The sequence below is a fragment of the Clytia hemisphaerica genome, unplaced genomic scaffold (genome assembly GCF_902728285.1).
Source record: "Clytia hemisphaerica strain Z4C2 unplaced genomic scaffold, Clytia hemisphaerica genome assembly, whole genome shotgun sequence".
NCBI lineage: Eukaryota > Metazoa > Cnidaria > Hydrozoa > Leptothecata > Clytiidae > Clytia > Clytia hemisphaerica.
This window is the reverse complement of record NW_027103722.1, coordinates 445,306-466,143: the sequence shown is the minus strand read 5'-3', so window position 1 is coordinate 466,143 and position 20,838 is coordinate 445,306. Positions and strand designations below refer to the sequence as shown.

Genomic DNA, 20,838 nt, shown 5'->3' with positions numbered 1-20,838 from the left:
TGACCAGAACAGCTATCTTTCGAGGGAGACTTTTTCATCTCTAAAATATTTTTAGAAGTGTGCAGTGTTGTCACAAAAAAACTCGTAAGTGCGCAGTGTCTCGTGAGCCTTCTGGGCCATGACCCTAGACAGTTCTAGTTCACAAATTTTCTAAGAACTGGAAGTGCGTGGTGAACCTTAGGGGCCATCATATCTCAAGCATCACATTGAAATACATCTTGAAGTTTTGCACAAAGACAGTCTGATAGTTTTTTGTTTCCCTAGTATGAAAATTTTTATAATTTAAAACCAATTATTTTTGGAAATTTGTATTCAAAAATGGTGTTTCTATTTAGGCGAGATCGTAAAAGTATAGCTTTAAGGAGAACATTTTCCCTTCAAGGTTCGAAAAAAGTTGAAACAAAAACTTTCATCTTCAAATGCTCAAAACATCCACGCAATCCCATAGACAAGGAATTCAAAAGCCCCAGAATTTAACCGACACAACAACAACAACAACAAAACATTCATGTATTAAACAAGTTCGTACACGCATCTTTTAATTCTGATCTCTTTTTAAACGTTTCAAATTGTATCTTTGTGTTTTGATCACGTGGCGTAAAAGTCTGTTTAGACATTGTTGTCCTTGATAAAAGTTTTTCTTCCCATTTGAAATATTTACATCCGCTATTGCGGGATTCTGGACACGAGTAAAACACCCTGTCAATGTTTGGTCCGGGATTCATAACCTTTTTCCGCTTACACCGACGTCCGCATTTACACAACGGAGGTGTGATCTTGATAGTTTTCAACATGGGGTTTTGATGTCCGACTGAGATAGGTGTCCGAATTTCATCATTTTCTTTGTTTTCTTTTTGTTGGATCGATCCGGTATCTATAGCAAATTGATATAATGATATACGCAGGTTTTTTAAATGAGAGGAAACTATATAAGAACACAAGGTTTCGATGGCAAAATTGTTATGAACAAGTTAAGAACATTTTAAGGCTTTGTAGACCCTAGAACACTCAATTTCTTAAGAAAATGAACAAAAATACTCAAAAAATGGTGAAAATAACATTTTTAGGCTCAAAATGACTCAAAATTTAAGAACATCCGAATGTTCTTATGAAAAAACGTGTAAGTCTGAGCATATATTTTGATTTATTTGAACCAGAGGAGGATCAATGCTAGTCTGCTGGTATCAACTAACAGATTTGTGCTCTTTATACTACCATTAGGTCTGGAGGGTAAAAAGGATTTAAAAAAGTTAGTTTTTTAAATTGAATTACATTTTGGTCATTCGACTTTAAAATACAATCATTAGAAACTTATCACTTAATAGTTGCTTCACTCCCTTGGGTATAAAAGTACCTGTCGATTTATTTTCTTTCTTTTCTTTCGTCGATTCAATTTTCCCTTGTTTGTTCACTTCATCAACAGTTTTCACATTCTAGAGAGAAAAATTGAGCAAGTCTTGAGGTAGTAAAAATAGGAAACGGTCAATCAATCTTGGACCAACATGAACCACGCATTCAATACACAATCCATATGCACCATTGCAATGTCTTCTGACATTATATCATAGATCCAACAACTGATTGGTTGTGATTGACGTAAAATCAGACAATACGTCACTTTCAACCAATCAGCTTTGGGTCCGTGGAAGACATTGCAACGGTGCATATTATGAATAGACCAAAACCGATTTGTTCTTCTGAGTGAGAAAGAGGCTACAGTGGCGGTCTTCTAATTTTGGCAGTGCTTCATCCTGGGGTAAATGAAATGGTTTTGGTTCATGTAAATATAATGCAGGGTTGAAGAACGTCGGGAATGTGCGGACGGACCTCCTGAAAGCCACCGTTAGGGAGACAAAAGATTTGCAAAAAATAGATGACTTTTTATGGTTTTCGTATCCTTAAAAGGGCCGAAAAGGGGGACATCCCAGCCCAAGACTACTTTAACTTTTTGTTGTTTTTGAAACCTTTAGAGAGACTAAAAACAACCCTTACCGTTTCCACATACCCGGCACCCCAGGGAATATGAATGGTAGGTTTTTAAAGAGCACAATATAGCATAAAGAAGATGAGGCTCATAGTAAAGTTAAATCGATGGGGGAGGCTTTTTAAGATACACCCCTGTCTCACAGCCCCGGTGAACTTTTTCCTCAGCGGGGATAAAAATTCCTATTGAAATTTCAATGCGGAAAGAAATTCTATTGATCAAAGGTCAAAAATTCCAGTGGGATGGTTTTGAAGTGCCATTTTTAAACATTTAATTTCGAGTGGGGATGAAATCAAATTAAATTTCCTATTAAGGCTGAAATTCCGGGGTATTTTCCAAACGGGGACGAAATTTTTGCCAAATTTTCCAGTGAGGGCTGGAAGTTAAGATCTTCAGTTAAGATCTTCAACGATAAAAACTTACTAACAGAAGAGACTTTGTGAGAACGAGTTGGCAGCCATCTTTGATCATCTGCCATGTCAAGTATGCTGTATTTGTCGCATCGTCGATACCTAACAAAAAGATGGATTTGAAAGTGAAACTTGTGGGTTTTCCGTGGTCAGCTAAGCATTACCGGGCATTACCCGCCTATTGCAAACCCCCCCCGGCTATTAGGTACCTGAGAATATATGTTTTTTTCTGCGACGGAGACGGTAAGGTTCTAATTTGACTAGATCCTGACCAACTGAGTACGACGGTAAATCAGCACTTTTACCATCCTCAATTTTGCGGGTCAAAACTGCGGTTTTTTCCAGATCGCTTCAGTCACTTTACCGTCCTCAAAAGTGCAAACACATAAACTCGCTATTATTCAAAAAGCATATCCGCGAGTTTTGTTTTGAATCTATCTTTTTGAGATTGACGGATGAGGGACTAAAAGGATTTGGAACAATCTCCCAATAGTTTGACCTGCAAAACTGAGGACGGTAAAAGGCCTAGGTTATTGTCATAATAGCATAAAGAATATAGTTATATACAAGCTTATAGTTATTATCGGTTATCAAGGATCTTAGACAAAATAGCCGTCTCCGCTACAGTAAAAATTCATTAAATGTTTAGAAAACAGGAACGAATATAAAAAAAATCAAAAAAACCTGAATGCTCTCGACCACGGAAAGTCAAATTCACTTCTTCCATTGCATGACGTAATCCTTTCGGTGGACGCATGTAAAATTCCTGAAAGAAAAACAGGCATGGAAGTGTAGTATGAAATGTGTAAGTCGTAGATTGTAGACTTCCCGAAAAACAACTGCTATAACACGTGGAAGATTTTTTGAAGGGCTGACAAGAAAATAATCAAGGACTTTTTCACATTTGCTGTGAACCAACGATGTAAAAATAATAGATAACCAACTACCTCTAGAAGGCACTTCTCCCAAGAGAACAACCATTGTTTTCCTATTGAAATGAGCACTCCTTTAAAAAGCTCTGTGTGCAGTGCGTGTTATGCTTTTAGCTAGATTTTGACACATTTTTTGACATCCACTGAATTGATAGAAAATTTGAATTGTTATTTACTGCAAATTTTGGAATCGTTTTCAAAAGATAAAGGTACCAATCTTTAGACAAATTGACTACGGATCGGCCTGATACCACTTAATCTTCATCTGGATAAATAAATGCTCATAAAATGCTGTTATCTGAAAAATATATGTGTGATTTGAAGTGCGATATCTCACGAATGAAAAGTGCATGAAGGTTGCCTGATACAAAATAAACAGATGAATGTTTATAGAACAATAATATCTAATTAAAAAATTCCTTCTGTGAGGCTGCCTATAGGAAAATACACTTTTTCTAACCCAAATTTTGGAAAAATATACATCACGTGATCGATTCTGTCCAATAGAAGGTTGCAAATGAAGCAAGTTTTTATTTAATTGCACTTTTTACGATGCAAAATGTCATTAATATTTTTACAACCGTAACACGGATGTTTTTTGAGAATCAAGGCAAGTTGGTTATCTATTATTTTTACATCGTTGTGTGAACACAATGCCAATTTTTGCCTGATCTAGCTATCAAAACTATGGCATACCGTACCTTTTCTGCCAGCTATTTAGTAGGCCTGATTGGTGTTAAAATTGTGCAAATTTAGAATAAAGAACCAAATTTGGACCAGACATGCCTAATACCCTATGGATTGATATTAGAAAGGCTGCCCAGAAAAAAGCAAGGGTCGAAATGGTCATATTTTCCCCTTATCTTGGTCAAAAAAGTTCAAAAATTGACGCACTTCTACTTAAATCAAATAACTCCCGTTCATTCAGTACAAAATCAGCAAAGTAGTTTATTTGACATTATTTTTTGACTTTTGTTTAAAAATATTTCGCGCAAATCGTAAAAGGGCTTTCCAAATTTCCTTTTGGGACTTAAAAATATCGGTGAAATCTTATCCAATTTAGTCTAGAACTTTACAATCGAAATCAATTTAGCAATTTCTAAAAGAAGAAATGTTACCTACATACACGTACCAATGTTTGTATTTTCGTAATGAAAAAACCGAAATACTTTTACACAATTATAAATGATTTCTTACCTTGTAAGTCTTTTTTAAATCGATCCAACTTTTCATATAGTTTGGATATTGGATACCCTTTCGTTTGCATTCGTACTTCAAACAAACGTTCAAATCCCAATCTAAGACACGAGAATGAAAACGTTACTGTCAGGTTCCAAATAAACGCCCTGCCCCCGCTTGTTAATTTTTCGAAAACCCCCCAGACCTTATTAGGACCCCGCGTTTATTATTTTTCAAGAATTTTTTGAGCTTTCAAGGAGAAGGTCCCTTATATTCCGCTCTAAATAGTTTGATTTTAGCCTATATTCAACTTATTTTGGGTTTTCGCAAGTACAATTTCCAAAACCCCCCGGCAATTAGGCCCCCCTGTTTGTTTGTTTGAAATTTTGAAAATATTCCAAACCACCCCTCCCCCGCCCCGTTTATTTGGAACCTAAGAGTACTCTATTCAGACAATTTCATATGGTTAAAAAATTGTATTTATTGGCTGAAAATTGGCACTGCGGTTCCTATTAGGTTAAAAATGCAATGAGAAGTAGATTGTCTTTTGAAATTGCTCAGAAGGGTCCAGATTCCACCATTATAACGCCCCCTTCTCACAAAGACCCGGTAGAATTTTTTCAGCCATTGGGGTAAAAAAACGTACTGAAACTCGATGGAGATTGAATTGATATTGCCATTTTTTTCTATGGCTTGGAATCTAAATTTTATTGTTTTCAAGCCAATAAATTCTGTGGGGATGGAAAAAAACATAATATTTTGCATTGAGGATTTGTTCTATGATTATTTTTAGCAAGTACAAAAAATTGGAGTATAATTTTCCACTGGGAACGATATTTTTGCCAACTTTTCCAGTGGGTTTGTAAGAAGGGGGCGTCATAATTCACGGTGAAGTCATCGCTTAACCCGGATATAAAAGCTTAGAAAATTGGAGACGATATTTCAATAATAGTGCGCAAAACGTGAAATTTCGAAATTTTTTATCTCACGAAATCGAGTACCTGTCCATGTGGCAAGCGCGCATCTCTTTTTACAATTCAGATTTTGATCGAAAGTGAATTGTTTTTCTTCTTTCCATTTTCGGACCCAGTCTTCGAAATATTTCAAACATTGTCGAGTGGATATCCCACCATCAACTTGCTCCTATAGTAAAGAGAACAAGACTGATTTACCTTAAGGGAAGAAATTTTGGCAGAAAGAAATTTAAATTTGAAGGTCATTCGCCAAAAATAAATTCTCGCTAAATTTAATTTTCTGTCAATTTAGTCTCCATTTCTCCTAAAAACGCTTTTTCCCCCTCTTTTCTCAGCTAAAATATTGAACAAAAATGGGTCGTTCGCCAAAATTAATTGTCGCCAAATTGCACCAAAATTGGCGAATGGGCTCATTCGCCAAAATTTCTTCTCTTAAGGTATTTATTTGATAATTTTGATAGCACATTAACCAGTAAAATCGAAACTTAGTGTAAGTGACTCTGGGTTCGAGATTCGGAAAAACCAACTAATTATCCGTCGTATCCGTATTGCATAGATGAATACAGTTAACTCATTTCTAATTCGAACTTCTAATTCAATCAAAACATGCATAAGGTTCTTCTTCTTAAAATGTCCAAATAATTACTTGTATAATCGTCACTCTGGATCTTTTTAAAATTCAAAGAAAATTCTTGGTCTCTTGAAGATCAATTTATAGAGCATCAAGTATTTTAAAGGGACATAAAAGTACTGACGAAATTTGTAAACAAACCGTTTGCAGCGGGATGCAAAATCAAAATAAATGTCACATGTCAAAATAAAAAATAAAAACAAATAATGGCTGATTTCGATAGTTTCAATTGTTTTACAAGTTTGTTTTGGACACGTGATTTTAATTGTTTTCTTTAATGACATGTGGTTTGCGCAATGTTTACATTTTATTACTTTTATGTCTCTTTACTCTTAGGTTCCAAATAAACGGGGGTGTTCGAATAAACGGAGGAGGGGGGGGGGGGTGTTTGGAAAATTTTCTAGATTTTAATAAACGGAGGGGACCTAATTGTCGGGGGGGGGGGGGTTGGAAATTGTACTTCTGAGACCCATAAATAAGGTAAAAATAGGCTAAAATCAGGCTATTTAGAGCAAAATAAGGGGCCTTCTCTTTGACAGCTGAAAATATTCTTAGAGATTAATAAACGGGGGGTCCTAATAAAGTCCGGGGGGGTTGGAAAATTTTCGAAAAATTAACAAGAGGGGGGGGGGGGACGTTTATTTGGAACCTAACAGTAATTGGACAAATTTTGACGGGTATTAAATTTCGCAGTTGAGGTCATCCGCGAAGTTTTAAGATTTCTCGGGGACTTAATTTCGCGGATGGTACCACAGGGAGACAATATTTTGTGACTTTTACGACAAACCATGCATACTGATTATCAAAATACGTATTATTAGCTTCTTGACATTGACATTCTTTGAGTTTTTTTCAAAAATATTTCGCGGGTAAGGCCTTTCCAAATTTCCATTTGGACTTAATTTCGCAGATGTCACCGAAATCCGCGAAATTTAATCCACGCGCAAATTTATTCCATTAAAGTAACTGTATGTTGGATTAAAGCCAAAAATACACCAACATAACATAAAACATGGAAATGGGTTTTTCCAATTGGGGGGGGGGGGGTGGAGGATATAACATTTTTAGAACTTTACCCCGGACATTACGACTTTTGACCCCCGGACAGCAGGTCTAACCTCCCGAACAAGCATCAGTTGACCCTCTGGACATAATTTACCCCCTAACAGAGCAAGTTTACCCCTCGGACAAGACAAATTTTGGGAAAATGTTATATCGGATGGCCAAAAGTCACCTTCTTTTCTTTCCTATCTCTTATCCTATTTTTCTCTTTTCTGACTGTCTGAGTTTCTGAGTTTCTGAGACTTAGTTTCTCATTTCTGACTGAGTTTTCATACCTGTCAATCATTTGTCCATCAATTTCAACCAGTCTAATGTTCGCACCGAGTGGGATTCGAACCACCACCAAAGAAAGATCTTCAGATTCGGAAGCCAGCGCTCTATCCGTTGAGCCATCGCCGCACAGCAAAAAACGCAATTCATAACATATTATACCAAACTGGCAAAGACGGGGGTAATATTATTATAATATGGGTAAAAGTACCCCTTTTTTAAACTTGACTGAAATTCGAGCCGTTACTAGCAACCCTGCGGGGCCCAAGGCGCCGAGTATGCACCCGGCACAGTGACAAGCCGTTACTAGCAATCCTGACCTAAGCAATTCCAAACAACAAAACCCACGGAAAGGTGACTATCAGCGATCCGTGGATAAAAAAATAAAATAAAAAAATGAAGGTGACTTTTGGCCATCCGATCTAAGAGCATCCCAAATTTTGTTGATTTTTCACTACCCTCCCCCCCCTCCCCCGGACACTACATCCTGTACGAACATTTTCTGGAAACCCGATATCCCTATGTCTTAATGAGAACGTGTTTGGCGTGTTAAACTTTTAATTAATTGTACAATTTCCTTTTACCTGAGTGATCCCAGTAAGTTCTGTGCAGAACGTGCTCAATTTCTTGTGTTCTGATGGTTTGACATAATGTTGGAAACGATCAACAATCTCACCACTCGATAAATCAAGCAACACTGCAGGAAATTCAACTGTCAGAGTAAAAGTAAAAAGTAACATTTTAAACATTTTTTCGTAATATTTTTGGGACCCTTTCTGAGACTCGATTGCTGTTTTATGGTTTGATTTAGGGTGTAAAAAAAGGATCCTTATGCCTCGCAAATACCCCATGGGGAGGGGGTATTGGGTTTGAGAGGTGATGACAGGTATGTCCGAGCCAAAAATCGAAAATCGATCATTAGAGAGAGAAAAAATTGACGTTTTTCGGACCATTAGGGAGACTTTTATCAAAATCATTTGTCGATTTTCACTCAATTTGGTCCAAATTTTTGAAAATTGCAACCCTTTGAGAGGGGAAAATTTTGATTTTCATGAATTTCAGAGAGTGAATTGGTAACCATTAGAGAGACTTTCGAAGGTGTAAAAATAGCACTCTTTATGACTCGCACATACCCGACACCCATGTTGCCTAAGTACCTCTCAGGGCACATACCCAACGCCCATTATGTACTCTCTTCCCCCTGGGTCAGTACCTCCTTGCTTTTTAGAGCAAAATACAAATACCCCCTGATAAGAACCACTGTTAATATCAGGTACACTACATACTTATTTCATTGTGATGACCATTCAACTTTTCTTTCCAACAAGTCGCTTCGAAATCCAATACAATCACATACGAAAATATTTGACCTATGACACAAATAATTATTATTTCAGAAATAGCTGAGTCGGCAGACCCTTTAAAATAGGCGAGTCAGTCTAAAAGTCATTATAACTGGGTTATCTACCGTACTTACCTACAATCCAAAAAGTTCCCTTAACAATCAAACGCGCCAAGATGACAAAACCCCCGTTGGAATAAGCAGGGGGGTTGGAAAAAATCTCAAAACTTAATAAGCAGGGTTGGAATAAAAACGTCCTGGCTGGAAAATTTTTGAAAAGGAGGCTATTACAGCAAAATAAGGCCAAAAGAGAGAACTTACAAAACCATTTTCCAAAAAATTAATAAGCGGGGGGGGGTTGGAATAAGAATGTCATGGGTGGGAAATTTTCGAAAAATTAATTAGCGGGGAGGGCGGCTATTAGGTACCTGGAAGTAAGTAATAAGGTATGTGTAAAATTCAACCCATATATCATGGATCTTGTGATGGCAGAATATAGTTGAATATAATTGACATTGGTTGAACAAGTTATACTTTTATGGGCCTACTTGTTGATCTAATCTACAGAATGCAATAAATTCAAAATGATGAAGACATCAGGAAAAACTAATGAGAGAATCTCGAGAAAAACGCTTTTTCAAAAGATTTTGAACTTGATTAAGTCCTAAACAGTTCTGAACATATGACCCAAAATGATACACACTGCTCAGGGTGTTCCAGCCAGATTTTCAAAGACAAAAATCCAAAATTTTGTGGCTGAACTTGGCCCGAAAGTTTGTTTAGGCCTTACGAGTACTGATCCTATCAAGATATTTATATATTATATATACATTGATACCTTTTGCCAGCTACAATGTCCTTTTGACCCCTTAATAAATTAGCGGCGATATAAAGCACCCGGCCAAATAAAATTGAGTGATGATGTTAGCCTTGGTATTGACAGTTTGATTTTAAATATTACTTATTATGCTGGTACAAGTAGGTGAACAAAAAGTAATAACATTGGGTTTTACGTTGCTTTTTAGAAATTTTATTTGTATAAAAAATTGAATACTAAAGTTTAAAAAATATTTACAAAACATATATACAAGAATAATTTATTAAGACAAGTTAGAAATCTTTAAATTCCAAGATTTCTTGAAAGTTTACTTTCTCATCATTGTTGTATCTAAAAAAAATGAAAGTGGAATAGTATACAAGTTGCTAATAATATAATTTGTTGATAAAAAAAAGAAACTCATTGTGGTACCCTTCAAAGATTCAAAGAAACAGATACAACCTCTCTTTTTATTTTATTATCTTCTTTTCCTGACAATTTTTTTCGACGAGCACAAAATGTTATTCATATGACATCGAAGGTTACAGCCTTTTTTGCCTCAGCTGCAGGTATGTTGAGACAGACTTTTGATCATTTAAAAAGATAAAAATAATAAAACTTACTCAAAATCGCCCCATTGAACAGCAGATTTTGAGTGATGACTATCGTTGATATCGAAAGGACATTCAGCAACATTGGTGGTGGTCAATTGATGTTCATACTCATCTGAGAATAAAAAAAACAATTAATGATACAGCATAATAATAAACAGTTTATAGTTAAATCAACTGTTTTTTAAATATTGTCCTCTTTCAGGTATAGCATAGTAATATAATATTGCATGTGATATAACTTTTTAAGCTCAACAACTCAGTTTTACGAAAATCAGACTTTATCAGAGTGACATATTATGTGACCAGACGTTTTGGCAAAATTGGGGTAATTACTCTCCTGGGGACGTGGAATTTAATGAACAATGGTTTCTTTATTCTTACCTTTGGGATTAACGACCATTTTGTTGATTGTTTGTTTGGAGGCACCTCTGAAAGAAAAAACAAAAAAGTTAAATTAAGAATACATCACAAATGATGACTTAATACCGTTTTTAGTATAAATCATGTAAACCTCAAACAGATAATTGATTGGGCACACAAGTCTCAGCATTTTTTGTCAGGTTCTAAAAATTGAAATTGGCTTTCTCAAATAAAATAATTTCAAATGAAATGAAGTGATTCCAGAGCTTTTGATATAATGAAGGGTCGGTAAAGGGCCTGGTATTTATTAATATTTGAAAATTTTGCAAACAGAAAATACAAGACTTATATACCTCAAAGCTAAAAGTATTTAAACTCCTTGTCCACGAATACTTACTTGTTAAGTCTGAAGTCATGATGGGCGGAACTGGCTACAGAAACCTCGTCATGAGACCACCCTCTATGTAAAAAAGAAATAGTAGTCATACATAACTATACATTTTTTATTAGAGATGGATTGTAAGAAACTCTTCCTATATCTCGAATAAGCTATGGATTCCACGTCATTTTAATTTGGCTATTTTCATCTAAAACGATTTAAGTAGTTTGGTTGGTTAGAGGGGTAAGTGGTTTGTTCAGTGGGGCGAAAAAATGGTCATCTTTTCGAAAGATTTTATGATAGGGTGAATAGTGGGTCCAACATCTCTGGGGTGTAGAAGAGGTATAAATCAAAATATCTTTTAACTTACGGCATGTGAGGAAGGAACGAAGCCGGTATGAGAAGATACCCATTCATTTGTACAGGTTTCCTAAATATAAAGCAAAGAGATCTTACAAGCGTCTAAGGTTAAATGGGTTTAGAGTTGTTAAATACGAGCAAACTTTTAAAACAATGAAACAATCGTGGAGTGATGGTCTCAGCCCACTTCAACGAAGCCTGGTACCTGGTACCCCAAATTATTAAGGTTGCTTTAAAATTTTGCCATGAGTTGGCTACCATTAACACGAAAATCTGCTTTGGGTTAATTGATTGATTTATGGATTTGAACAAGGTTGAAAATGGAAAACGGAAATGAGGATTGTCTGCAGTATTCAATTTGAAAAATACTGGGAAACAGCGTAAAAGTCTATCAGATCTGCTAAACCCCATCACATTGTTCAATTTCAACTAGTCTCTCTTAGAAATAATTGTTTATTTACAAGTCTTTTATGTTATATATCGAGTAAAAAAGAAAATTAACTCGTCTGAATCACTGACCTTTATATAACCCTGGACCAAGCAATATCTGCCATCTTTGATTGGAGTTTTTTTGGAATTGGTACCCGAGGAGAAGCCATTGCAATGTTAAAAATTAACGTGTAACGCCGCAACATCATCAAAAGAATTCGAGGAAAAGTAGACCTAGTGCTCTCGGTGCATTTACACCGCTATCGAGTAGTGCCGCCATTAGGGTACCATTTTTCAAAAAACTTCGATCAAAGATTTTGCTTGGCTGGGATTGAGAAGCTTGGTCCAGGGTATATAAAGGTCAGTGGTCTGAAGCAAGGCAACTTACTCAATTTGTGGCCAAAATAAGTCAGTTCTCTTAAGGTAAAATAAATCACGGTGGCTTTTTGGGTGAATTCAACTGACTTTAACTCTAAACATCGCCTTTTAAGTGGAAATGCAATTCCATAATGGCGGACTTTGGTAAATTTCTAACCCAAACCATTTTGATTCTCCCAGAGTTTTTCCAGAATACTTTCAACACCCAAAGATTTCAGGACACCATTTGAAACCATTTTTGAGATTTTAGCCTGAGAAAACCAAGTTTTAGCTTGAAATATTGGCATTTAGCATGAAAACTCAATTTCTAGGGCACCATTATGGATTTATAGGAAATTTTTGAGAACTCAAGTTTGATTTTTCCTGGAGCTTCCTCTGAATTGTTTAACTACTGAAAATTTCAAGTGTGTACCTTAAAAAGTTTAAAAGTTGCGGGTCCTCAAAAATGCCGCTTTCATGTATTTTGCTACCCAGAATTGGAGAAAATCAGCCTTTTTAGCTTGAAATTGAAACATTGAGCGATCTCGCTGGGGTTATTTTGTCTTTTTATGTTGAATATTATTACAAGACACCATTTAGAAACCATTTTGACCCTTTACTGGGCTTTCATAGTCTTAAAATGGGCAAAAAATGCCATTTTTACTCATTTTTCGCTTTAGTGCGAATCAAAGACCCCCCTGGGGAATGCTGGATTTTTGACCTAGGAGGTTAAAAATTGCGCAAAATGTCTTACAATAGATTAAATTTTCACAAAAAAATATTAAACTTTGAATTTTTTGACATCATGCTAAAAATGGTAGTTGACGATCTACCCTACTGCAGTGCTGTTATCATTTACAATTTCAAAACTTCGAATTAATATGTTTCTTATTAGTATTAGTATTGACCTGTCCTTTAATATTAACACATTTAAGACATTATTATTTTGTCTATATTATTCAATAAACTTACTGCTTTGGGTCATTCAATCTGTAATCTCGACATGCTATCGATGGAACTACAGCATTATTTTGCTTGTTAAACCTGAAAGGACAAATTTTCAATATTGTATGCTTTAAGGATATGGAGATATTAAACTGGAAAACTATAATGTGAATTTGAGCCGTACAAAAAAGGGTATAATATGAATGGCCCTGTGGTAGGTATAGTGGTCATTAACCTTGGTTGCTGCACAGGCGACTGAGGTTTAAGTGGTACTCCAGTCTGGAAAATTTGAAACGGATCGGTACGGTTTATGCTAACACTATGCAGTAGTTCACCTGGATCAACCCGTGTCATGTTAGGGATAGGGTAGTCGATTCAAGGTAGTTCAGTTCGTTGAAAGCGTTTAAAGTTGTTAAAATTGGCCTCAGAACCTTCTGTAACTCAACCAAATAGAAAAAAAAATAAATTAGTTCAACTTACTTTTTTGGGCGTTCTTTTGACGAGCCACATTTCTCAATCACACGAGTGATTTTCCTATTAAAAAGAATGTAGGATATTTATCTCATAAAGATAAAAAAATAATGCTCAGAAGTACATTTTGTACGAAAACACATTTACATTTTTAATAAGCATAACAGTAAATTTACTATAGATATTATAGAAACATAGAAACAAGCAAGAAAACTATATTCACATCGTATTTCAAACGTGCTTTAAAGTAGAACCCAGATCCACTTTCGACCATTTCCTAATTTTGCCAGTTTAAGGACAATTTTGAGCAAGCTAAGTTCTACATTGGGAAGTGCTTTTTTACAAAGTTTGGGAAGAGTAAAATCTAGAACAATTTTCGACCATTCCCTAATTTAAACAGTTTCAGGACAAGTTTGGATAAGCTAAGTTCTGCATTGGGAGGTGCTTTTTTACAAAGTTTGGGAAGAGTAAAATCTAGAACAATTTTCGACCATTCCCTAATTTAAACAGTTTCAGGACAAGTTTGGATAAGCTAAGTTCTGCATTGGGAGGTGCTTTTTTACAAAGTTTGGGAAAAGTAATATTTAGATCCATTTTCGAACATTCCTTAATTCAAACAGTTTCAGGACAAGTTTGGATAAGCTAAGTTCTACATTGGGAAGTGCTTTTATACAAAGTTTTTGCTGGTTCCCAACGTCAATCTAGGCTAACAAAAGGTCTGGACAAAAATAAATCGGTTAGGTTTTTGTCATTTTTGGATTGTGAAACTGTGAGTCGCTAGCTCCAGAACTTGAAATTCCCAACCAGGGTATCCGAATATCCGCATCCAGATTTAAAGTTTGTGAAATTGCATTTGACAACCTTGTGAAGAGTTGCAGGATCTCAACCTTGTGATTAGTTTGGGAAACCCACCTATTCCCAAATCTGGAAACGACATTTCACAAAGCTTGTGATCTATTAATTTTTTCCTGTGAAATGCGAAGACCTGAAGAAAATTGCAAGGCACCCTTTAGAAAGCACGATTTAAAATCTTTGACAGAAAACGTTCATGAAAAATTGTATCACAATTTAGTCTCAGAAAGTAAGAATGACCCGGTAGGATTTTTCCATACAGCGGATTAAAAAAAACGGACTGAAACTCGTTGGGAACTGATATATCATGTCTGGGGATTAGAATTCAATTGTTTTCAAGTCGGGAAATTCAGAGATGATATTTTGCGGTGAGAATTTGTTTATTCGACTATTTTCAGTGGGGACGAAAACTGGAGTTTAATTTTTCAATGGAGACGATATTTTGGCCAATCTTTCCAGTGGGAGGGGCCCCACCGCTTCTTTGAGAAAGGAGTGTTACAATATTCTTAAGAAATCATCTTGTGCAAACAAACTACTCAATGTTGAGGATCATTCAACCGAACATCACGACACATCAACTTGTGTTCAACAACTTTCTGCTTTTTAACAATGCTGAAAAAGATTGAAAATTTAATGTAAGTTGAAGGAAAATGAAGAACGAAAAAAGATGAAAAAGAATTTACTGGTTTTTATAAAAAATGAGTTTAAAGACATCGTATCGTTGCAGGTACGATTTGAACTGAATATTGTGCCCAACGGTTCAAATGTTAAAATCGAATAGCAAGTGAAACTTTAAAATAAGATTCTTCAAAAGTCATCTTAAAAAACAAAGCAATATAGGGCTTACGGTTGAGAAGGTTTGGATGTCTTTTTATAAAAACTGGATTTTGATTCAGTCTTCAATGCATTGTTAATGGCCCTAAAAAACAGGAAAAAATTTTTTGATCGAAATCAACTCTCAGGCTTCACCTATAGTTGAATTCGAAGAAAACAGTATGATAACTTATAGCCCTGCAATACAACTGTCAATCATCTTTGAGAAAACTGATTGGATAATTGATGTCACGTGGCCGTTTAATATTTCCCCATAGTGACCAGTTATGAAATTGGCTTCTTTAGAATGTTAATTTTTACGATGTAGAACAATAGAATACACTTGTTAATTACTTTTATTACTTTATTATTACTTTATTTTGCAGGGCTATAAATGGATTATTAACCTCAGTAAGCCTGTCTCTCTGGAAAATATTGACCTCGGGCACACGTGCCCTCGGTCAATATTTCCTCAGAGAGACCGACTTTTCGGTTAATAATCCATAATTAAAACTCACATAGAAAAATTAATCTGTAAGCTATAGTGGTAAAATTAGGAACAATACACGAAACGCTTTTTCCAGTACCACGCTAAAATAATAGACGAGAAATCACACCCTCTCGGAAGAAGCTTTTCTTTATTTTACTTTTATATCTGAGAATGAAACATTTTCAATGACTTACTTTTGCTTTGCCAATTTGATATGCAATGCAACATTTTCTTGGCGACATTCTTTTAATTGTTGTTCTTTGGCGTTTGCGGCAACGCTTGCCAAAAAACATTTATTTTTATATCGCTGAGCTTCCTTAGATAGAAACTCTATCCGCTCGTTTGCTTTTTCAAGCTCAATATAAGCTAACGAAAGGACATCCATTTCTGACGTTTTCTTACTTATCAGAACTGAACTACTACTATTAACTAACTAAAATACAAATGGCTTCTTTTTTTGAAAACACTGAGCTCTAAACACTTTTCAAAAAGATATCTGACGTCAAATAATCTTTATTGAAATCACGTGACCTAAAAATTGACGTCACTCCTAATGAGTTTCATATCCGATCTCTTCTCTACGTATTCCAGGATTTATTACGTTCTGAAACAGAATCCAGAAAAAATAGCTGATAGCCGATAGTACGCCGAACACGTCATAGATTCACACCAGTCTTTTCAAAAAAAGTGCTGCATGTTGCCCGACAAGAGGCTGTATTGCTTCAAGAAATAGCATTTTCTGTAGAAAATAAATACCGTTTTCAGAAATTATTTTTGTATCCGTTTTCCATCAAAGGTTCAATGATGACGAACGAATGAATGACGAAAATTCCATCTGTTTCCAAAGTGTAGCCATTCAGTTTTAGATGAAGGAGAATTCTTCTTTCTCTAAAAGCATTCCATATAGCCTTACGAACATCTTTGATAATTCGACCAATTGTAGGAGGGCTGCTATGTCTATAGCTCGCGAAGATTGACACTTGAGCATCTTCGGTAACCATATATCTTAGCCCGATGCATAAACGCTCTTCAGTACCAGCAACAGAGCGTCTTAATGAAGATTTTATAATACTTTAGGCGTACAAACTTTTGCGAGCAGAAACTTTCGGGAGGTTGAAAAATCGCGAAATTTACGACATTTAATTTCGCGAATTTGAAGGAAAAATGTTTTTCGCAAGCATTAACTTTCGCGAATCTTTGGATGAAAATAAGAATTTTCGAATGAAAATTGCCTAAAACTCAACTCAACAAATTTTTCATTTTTATTTTTTTCCTGATTTTTGGTAATATTAAGTATAAAAATGAGAAAGAAAGTATATAGGTTCGATCTCTCAAATAAAAATCATGAAAAATCTCTCTTAACTTCAGTTAAAAATATGTTCAAAAAATCACCCCCTTTCTTTTTAAAAAAGATCGACTTCTCTTTGGATTATGACGTCAAAGTATTCAGAAAACAGAACAAATTCAGTTATGACTACAGTATGCTTTCAGAGTTCTGTTTTAAATAAGAAATAAATACATAGAAAAGTATTCCTGGTAAATTGTGGGTGATTTAGCTGAATAACAATAAAAAATCCAACAAGAAACAGAAAAATTTAGTCACAAACTCTCTACTGAAGGGCCTGTCTTCACTGATTTTTAGCCTGAGAAGATAAGCATCTTCCTCTTTCTGAATGCAGTTACGTCATAAAACAGCTGAAAGTGCGTCTTTTTTATTTGATAAACAATTTCATTTTAGTAGAGGGGAGCATTTTTTTAAAAGTTCATTAAACAAATTTTTAGAGTGAAAGGAGAGTTGCAACCTTGAAATTTTGAAATTTATCGTTGAAACAAACCATTTCAGGATAGAAACAAAAAAATCCAAAATTTGTTGAGTTCCCCTTTAAAAATCCGATAAAGACGATCGACTTTAAAAAGGCATTAAAGGATAAAAATATGTAGAAAATTTGGTATTTATTACGATTTGGAGGTTTTTTAGATATCCCTTTTTTTGAGAATTTTTCGCGAGCATAAACTTTCGCGAATTGCCCTGTTAAGAATTTTCAAAGACATTTACTTTCAAGACATTTAAAATCGCGAAAGTTTGTACGCCTAAAGTAGAGAGTGAAATCCATGAATGTAACTGTTCAAGTTGGGGACATTGTCATACGAAAACTTTTAAATAAGAATTCACTGTCATGAGCTTTTAGATCTTTCACCAAAATGTTGTATAGCCCTTTTTTCTCCCGCTCTTGGAAAAGCCTTCTCATCCAAAATCTTGGCTTTGCTCTTTCATTGCCCCTGGGAAGGAGTTTACGTTTTCTCAAAAGTAAGAGTAGTAAAACAGGGTGTCTACGGATTTTTTTTCAGGATTTTCAAGGTTTTCAAGGTTTTTTGGGTCATTTTTAAGTCATTTTTCAAGGTTTTTTGGCAAAGATCTTGGTACTTTTCAAGGTTTTTTGATAATCAGTTGGCACGGCTCTCAGCTAAGATTTGTAACATACTACTAAAAGACATTGTGAAAAACAAATATTCGAAGTCAAGTAGATATCAGATATAACTTATACATCTTTTAACAGAACCAGTTTTTATATAAGACATGAAGCCAGGCAAAAAATGTGTTATTGGTTGAGCCCGGGGAAAGGCAGTACGTGCGTCCTGAGATAAGGCCTTTAAAGTCGAACCCATATAGTGCAGAAAAATTAGCCAAATTTGTGTAAATTTTGGCAAAAATCGACCCTTTTGGTGCATTTTCTTGAAAATTATTGACCATTTAAAGACAAAATATGGTCAAATTTTCTAAATTCTACACCTTTTGAGTGTACTTTTTCTCGTCTTTGCTCATTTTGACCCTTACAGTGCACTTTGGGCAGCTTGGAAAAAGGACCCTTAAGGGCCACGTGTATGGTAGGTCGTTTACCTTGAGTGTCTCGGGTTGTAGAGAAATTAGTGCCATAGAAGTTATTTTGTTAGTTGAGCTGGAAGCCTCGTCATACATTTGATAGACATAATCGAACATGAACTGACACATCAGTTGCTAGAGGGGTCAAGACCACCTTAGGCAGGAAGACCCCCTCCCACTCCCTCAATTGGTATCCTCCCCTAAAAACAGTGGCTTGGTGGGAAGATTTTTCTGGGTTGGCCAAATAGAATTTGGCGCCCTTTTTAGAGATTTTTTGTTTTTGGCGCCCCGTCTCATACATTTAATTTGCTTACAAATTCATTTGATAATAGAAAACCTAAATCATAAACACAAAGAAGAGTGTGCGAGCGAAGCAAGCCAACAAAATTTTGAGTTTTTGAGGTGATAGGGAGCATCATTTTTTGTTTTTCAATTGCCAATCTTTCTACAGGGGCGTCTGAAAAATCCTTCTTGGTACCCCTTATTTTTCGGCGCCCCTTCTCAAAAGAACTCCGCTGGTGGGGCTTTGCCCATCGACCTGGCCCATCTGCCCCCTCCCTGCCACCACGCCACGCCACTGCTTAAAAATCCATTTGAAAATTCAGACCCCCTTATGAAATTCTAAAGAAGTTTTAGTCTGACCCCTTTACATAATGCAATGACTTTGACCCATCATGGCAAAAACAACTTTGTACTGCCGCAAGCAAACCTTTTTCAAAAAGAGCTACCTTTAGGTAGGAAGACCCCCTTCTAACTGGCAACCCCCTTTCGGGAGGTTCAAGCTTTTAACACTCCCCCTTGTCTGGGTTTCATCGAAATCTGAAGTTACTGAAAAAACCTGGTACCAATAACAATCGATAGAAAGATGAAAAAACCTAGTTTATTGAAAGACTAGAAGAGGGATGGAAATACCTTACTTTACCATAATAGAGAAAAACCTAGACTCTAGCCACTTTCTTATTCAGAAAAGAGTTATGATACTTCTTCCTATTCATGAATTGAATAGGAAGAAGTGCTTTTCAAGGTTTTTAAGCATACAAGTTTTCCGCGCGGAAAATGGAAATTAATGTCAGTTTTCCGCGCGGAAAAGTTTCGAGCCGAATGGAAAACGGCCTTAACCTTCCTTTTTGCCAAATTTAATTTTTCACCCTCTGAAAAAACTTTTTCGGCCACCCGCCAAATTAAATTCCCACCAAAATTTCTTCCTTAAGGTAAAACCTTTTGATTATTGTGCAAAATCAGTAATAAAAGCTCGGCTAAGTCACATGGGTGTCTGAGAATGACGTGTGGCATCTATTCATGCGTACGGCATGAAAGTTAATAGACGTGACTGAAATTGAAATTAACTAAGCCTCAAAACCTTTATAAAAGAAAACTTTATGAGGCAAAAAGGGCAAAAAAGTGCTTAAAATTGAATTAGGGAAATGAAGTTACGAGTTGTGGCAAAGCTCCATACAGAGAACATAGTGAAAAAAGTCAACATACTTTTCTTCTTGGATGGCTGACCTTCTTTGTTACTTGAGATTGAAGAGGAACGTCTTTTTAACAACCCAAGACGCCTGAAAGAGAGTTCATGGTATAGCTTGGTATATTTTTCATAACCAAATTCATTCTTAATCTAAAACCCTAAGGGTATTTGAAAGTTTGAAAATGAAAATCCTATAGATAGCAAAGAAGCTTATGTTCTTGGAATAAAAATGTTCCATAGTTCCGAAAAAAGATTTTTAAAATCATTATTGCCATACTGCCTAAATTCATAATCAGCATGAGAAACTGTCCAAAATGGAAAATTTCCAAAATTCCAAATTCGGAATCCACATGAAAAATAGTCGAACGTGTGCACCGCACTGGGCTCAACTTCAGATTTTCCCGTTATTAGAAGGCCCAATTGTAACATTTCAAATATTTAGTATTAGGTAGCAAATATACTTTGTCCGTTTTGGCTGAAATTTGGTACACTTGTTCCTTGGGTGAATACCTGGGGGTATTTTTATCTTAATTTTTTCATTTTTTATGTGCGTTAGAATAGTGTCCTCGTCCCCAGGCCCCAAAAATCAAAATTTTCAAAAAATGAAAAAAACACCCCCAGATATTCACCCAAGGAACAAGTGTGCCAAATTTCAGCCAAATCGGACCGTTTTTAAAGTCTCCAAGCTGCCAGCCTCGTTTTGGTGAAAAACTCGTCCCCAGGCCCCAAACATCAAAATTTTCAAAAAATAAAAAAAACACCCCTAGATATTCACCCAAGGAACAAGTGTGCCAAATTTCAGCCAAATCAGACCGTTT

At 35.7% G+C, this 20,838-nt stretch overlaps 2 protein-coding genes across 5 annotated transcripts in view; both read right to left on the bottom strand.

Annotated features, from left to right (window-relative positions):
- Nucleotides 1-20,838, bottom strand: part of LOC136804585 (ERI1 exoribonuclease 2-like) — a 21,625-nt gene continuing 787 nt past the window's right edge. The window contains exons 2-10 of one of the 2 annotated variants that reach the window (XM_067061185.1): nucleotides 20,038-20,111; nucleotides 8,729-8,812; nucleotides 8,027-8,154; nucleotides 5,507-5,648; nucleotides 4,524-4,624; nucleotides 3,079-3,160; nucleotides 2,408-2,496; nucleotides 1,355-1,433; nucleotides 1-874 (exon numbers count right to left, since the gene is read on the bottom strand). In XM_067061185.1, the coding sequence (XP_066917286.1) occupies nucleotides 507-874; nucleotides 1,355-1,433; nucleotides 2,408-2,496; nucleotides 3,079-3,160; nucleotides 4,524-4,624; nucleotides 5,507-5,648; nucleotides 8,027-8,154; nucleotides 8,729-8,812; nucleotides 20,038-20,111 (1,147 nt within the window). In that variant the 3' untranslated portion in view covers nucleotides 1-506. Of the gene's footprint in view, nucleotides 875-1,350; nucleotides 1,434-2,407; nucleotides 2,497-3,078; nucleotides 3,161-4,523; nucleotides 4,625-5,506; nucleotides 5,649-8,026; nucleotides 8,155-8,728; nucleotides 8,813-20,037; nucleotides 20,112-20,838 lie in introns of those variants that run through there. The other variant, XM_067061186.1, reaches the window with a different exon arrangement.
- The window catches only part of LOC136804586 (uncharacterized), a 27,267-nt gene continuing 16,237 nt past the window's right edge, over nucleotides 9,809-20,838 (bottom strand). Inside the window, exons 2-8 of one of the 3 annotated variants that reach the window (XM_067061188.1) lie at nucleotides 13,526-14,980; nucleotides 13,073-13,144; nucleotides 11,325-11,384; nucleotides 10,973-11,035; nucleotides 10,597-10,643; nucleotides 10,225-10,327; nucleotides 9,809-9,952 (exon numbers count right to left, since the gene is read on the bottom strand). In XM_067061188.1, coding sequence (XP_066917289.1) covers nucleotides 9,895-9,952; nucleotides 10,225-10,327; nucleotides 10,597-10,643; nucleotides 10,973-11,035; nucleotides 11,325-11,371 — 318 coding nt within the window. In that variant the 5' untranslated portion in view covers nucleotides 11,372-11,384; nucleotides 13,073-13,144; nucleotides 13,526-14,980 and the 3' untranslated portion in view covers nucleotides 9,809-9,894. Of the gene's footprint in view, nucleotides 9,953-10,224; nucleotides 10,328-10,596; nucleotides 10,644-10,972; nucleotides 11,036-11,324; nucleotides 11,385-12,131; nucleotides 12,446-13,072; nucleotides 13,145-13,525; nucleotides 14,981-15,215; nucleotides 15,288-15,865; nucleotides 16,924-20,838 lie in introns of those variants that run through there. The other 2 variants (XM_067061189.1, XM_067061187.1) reach the window with 2 other exon arrangements.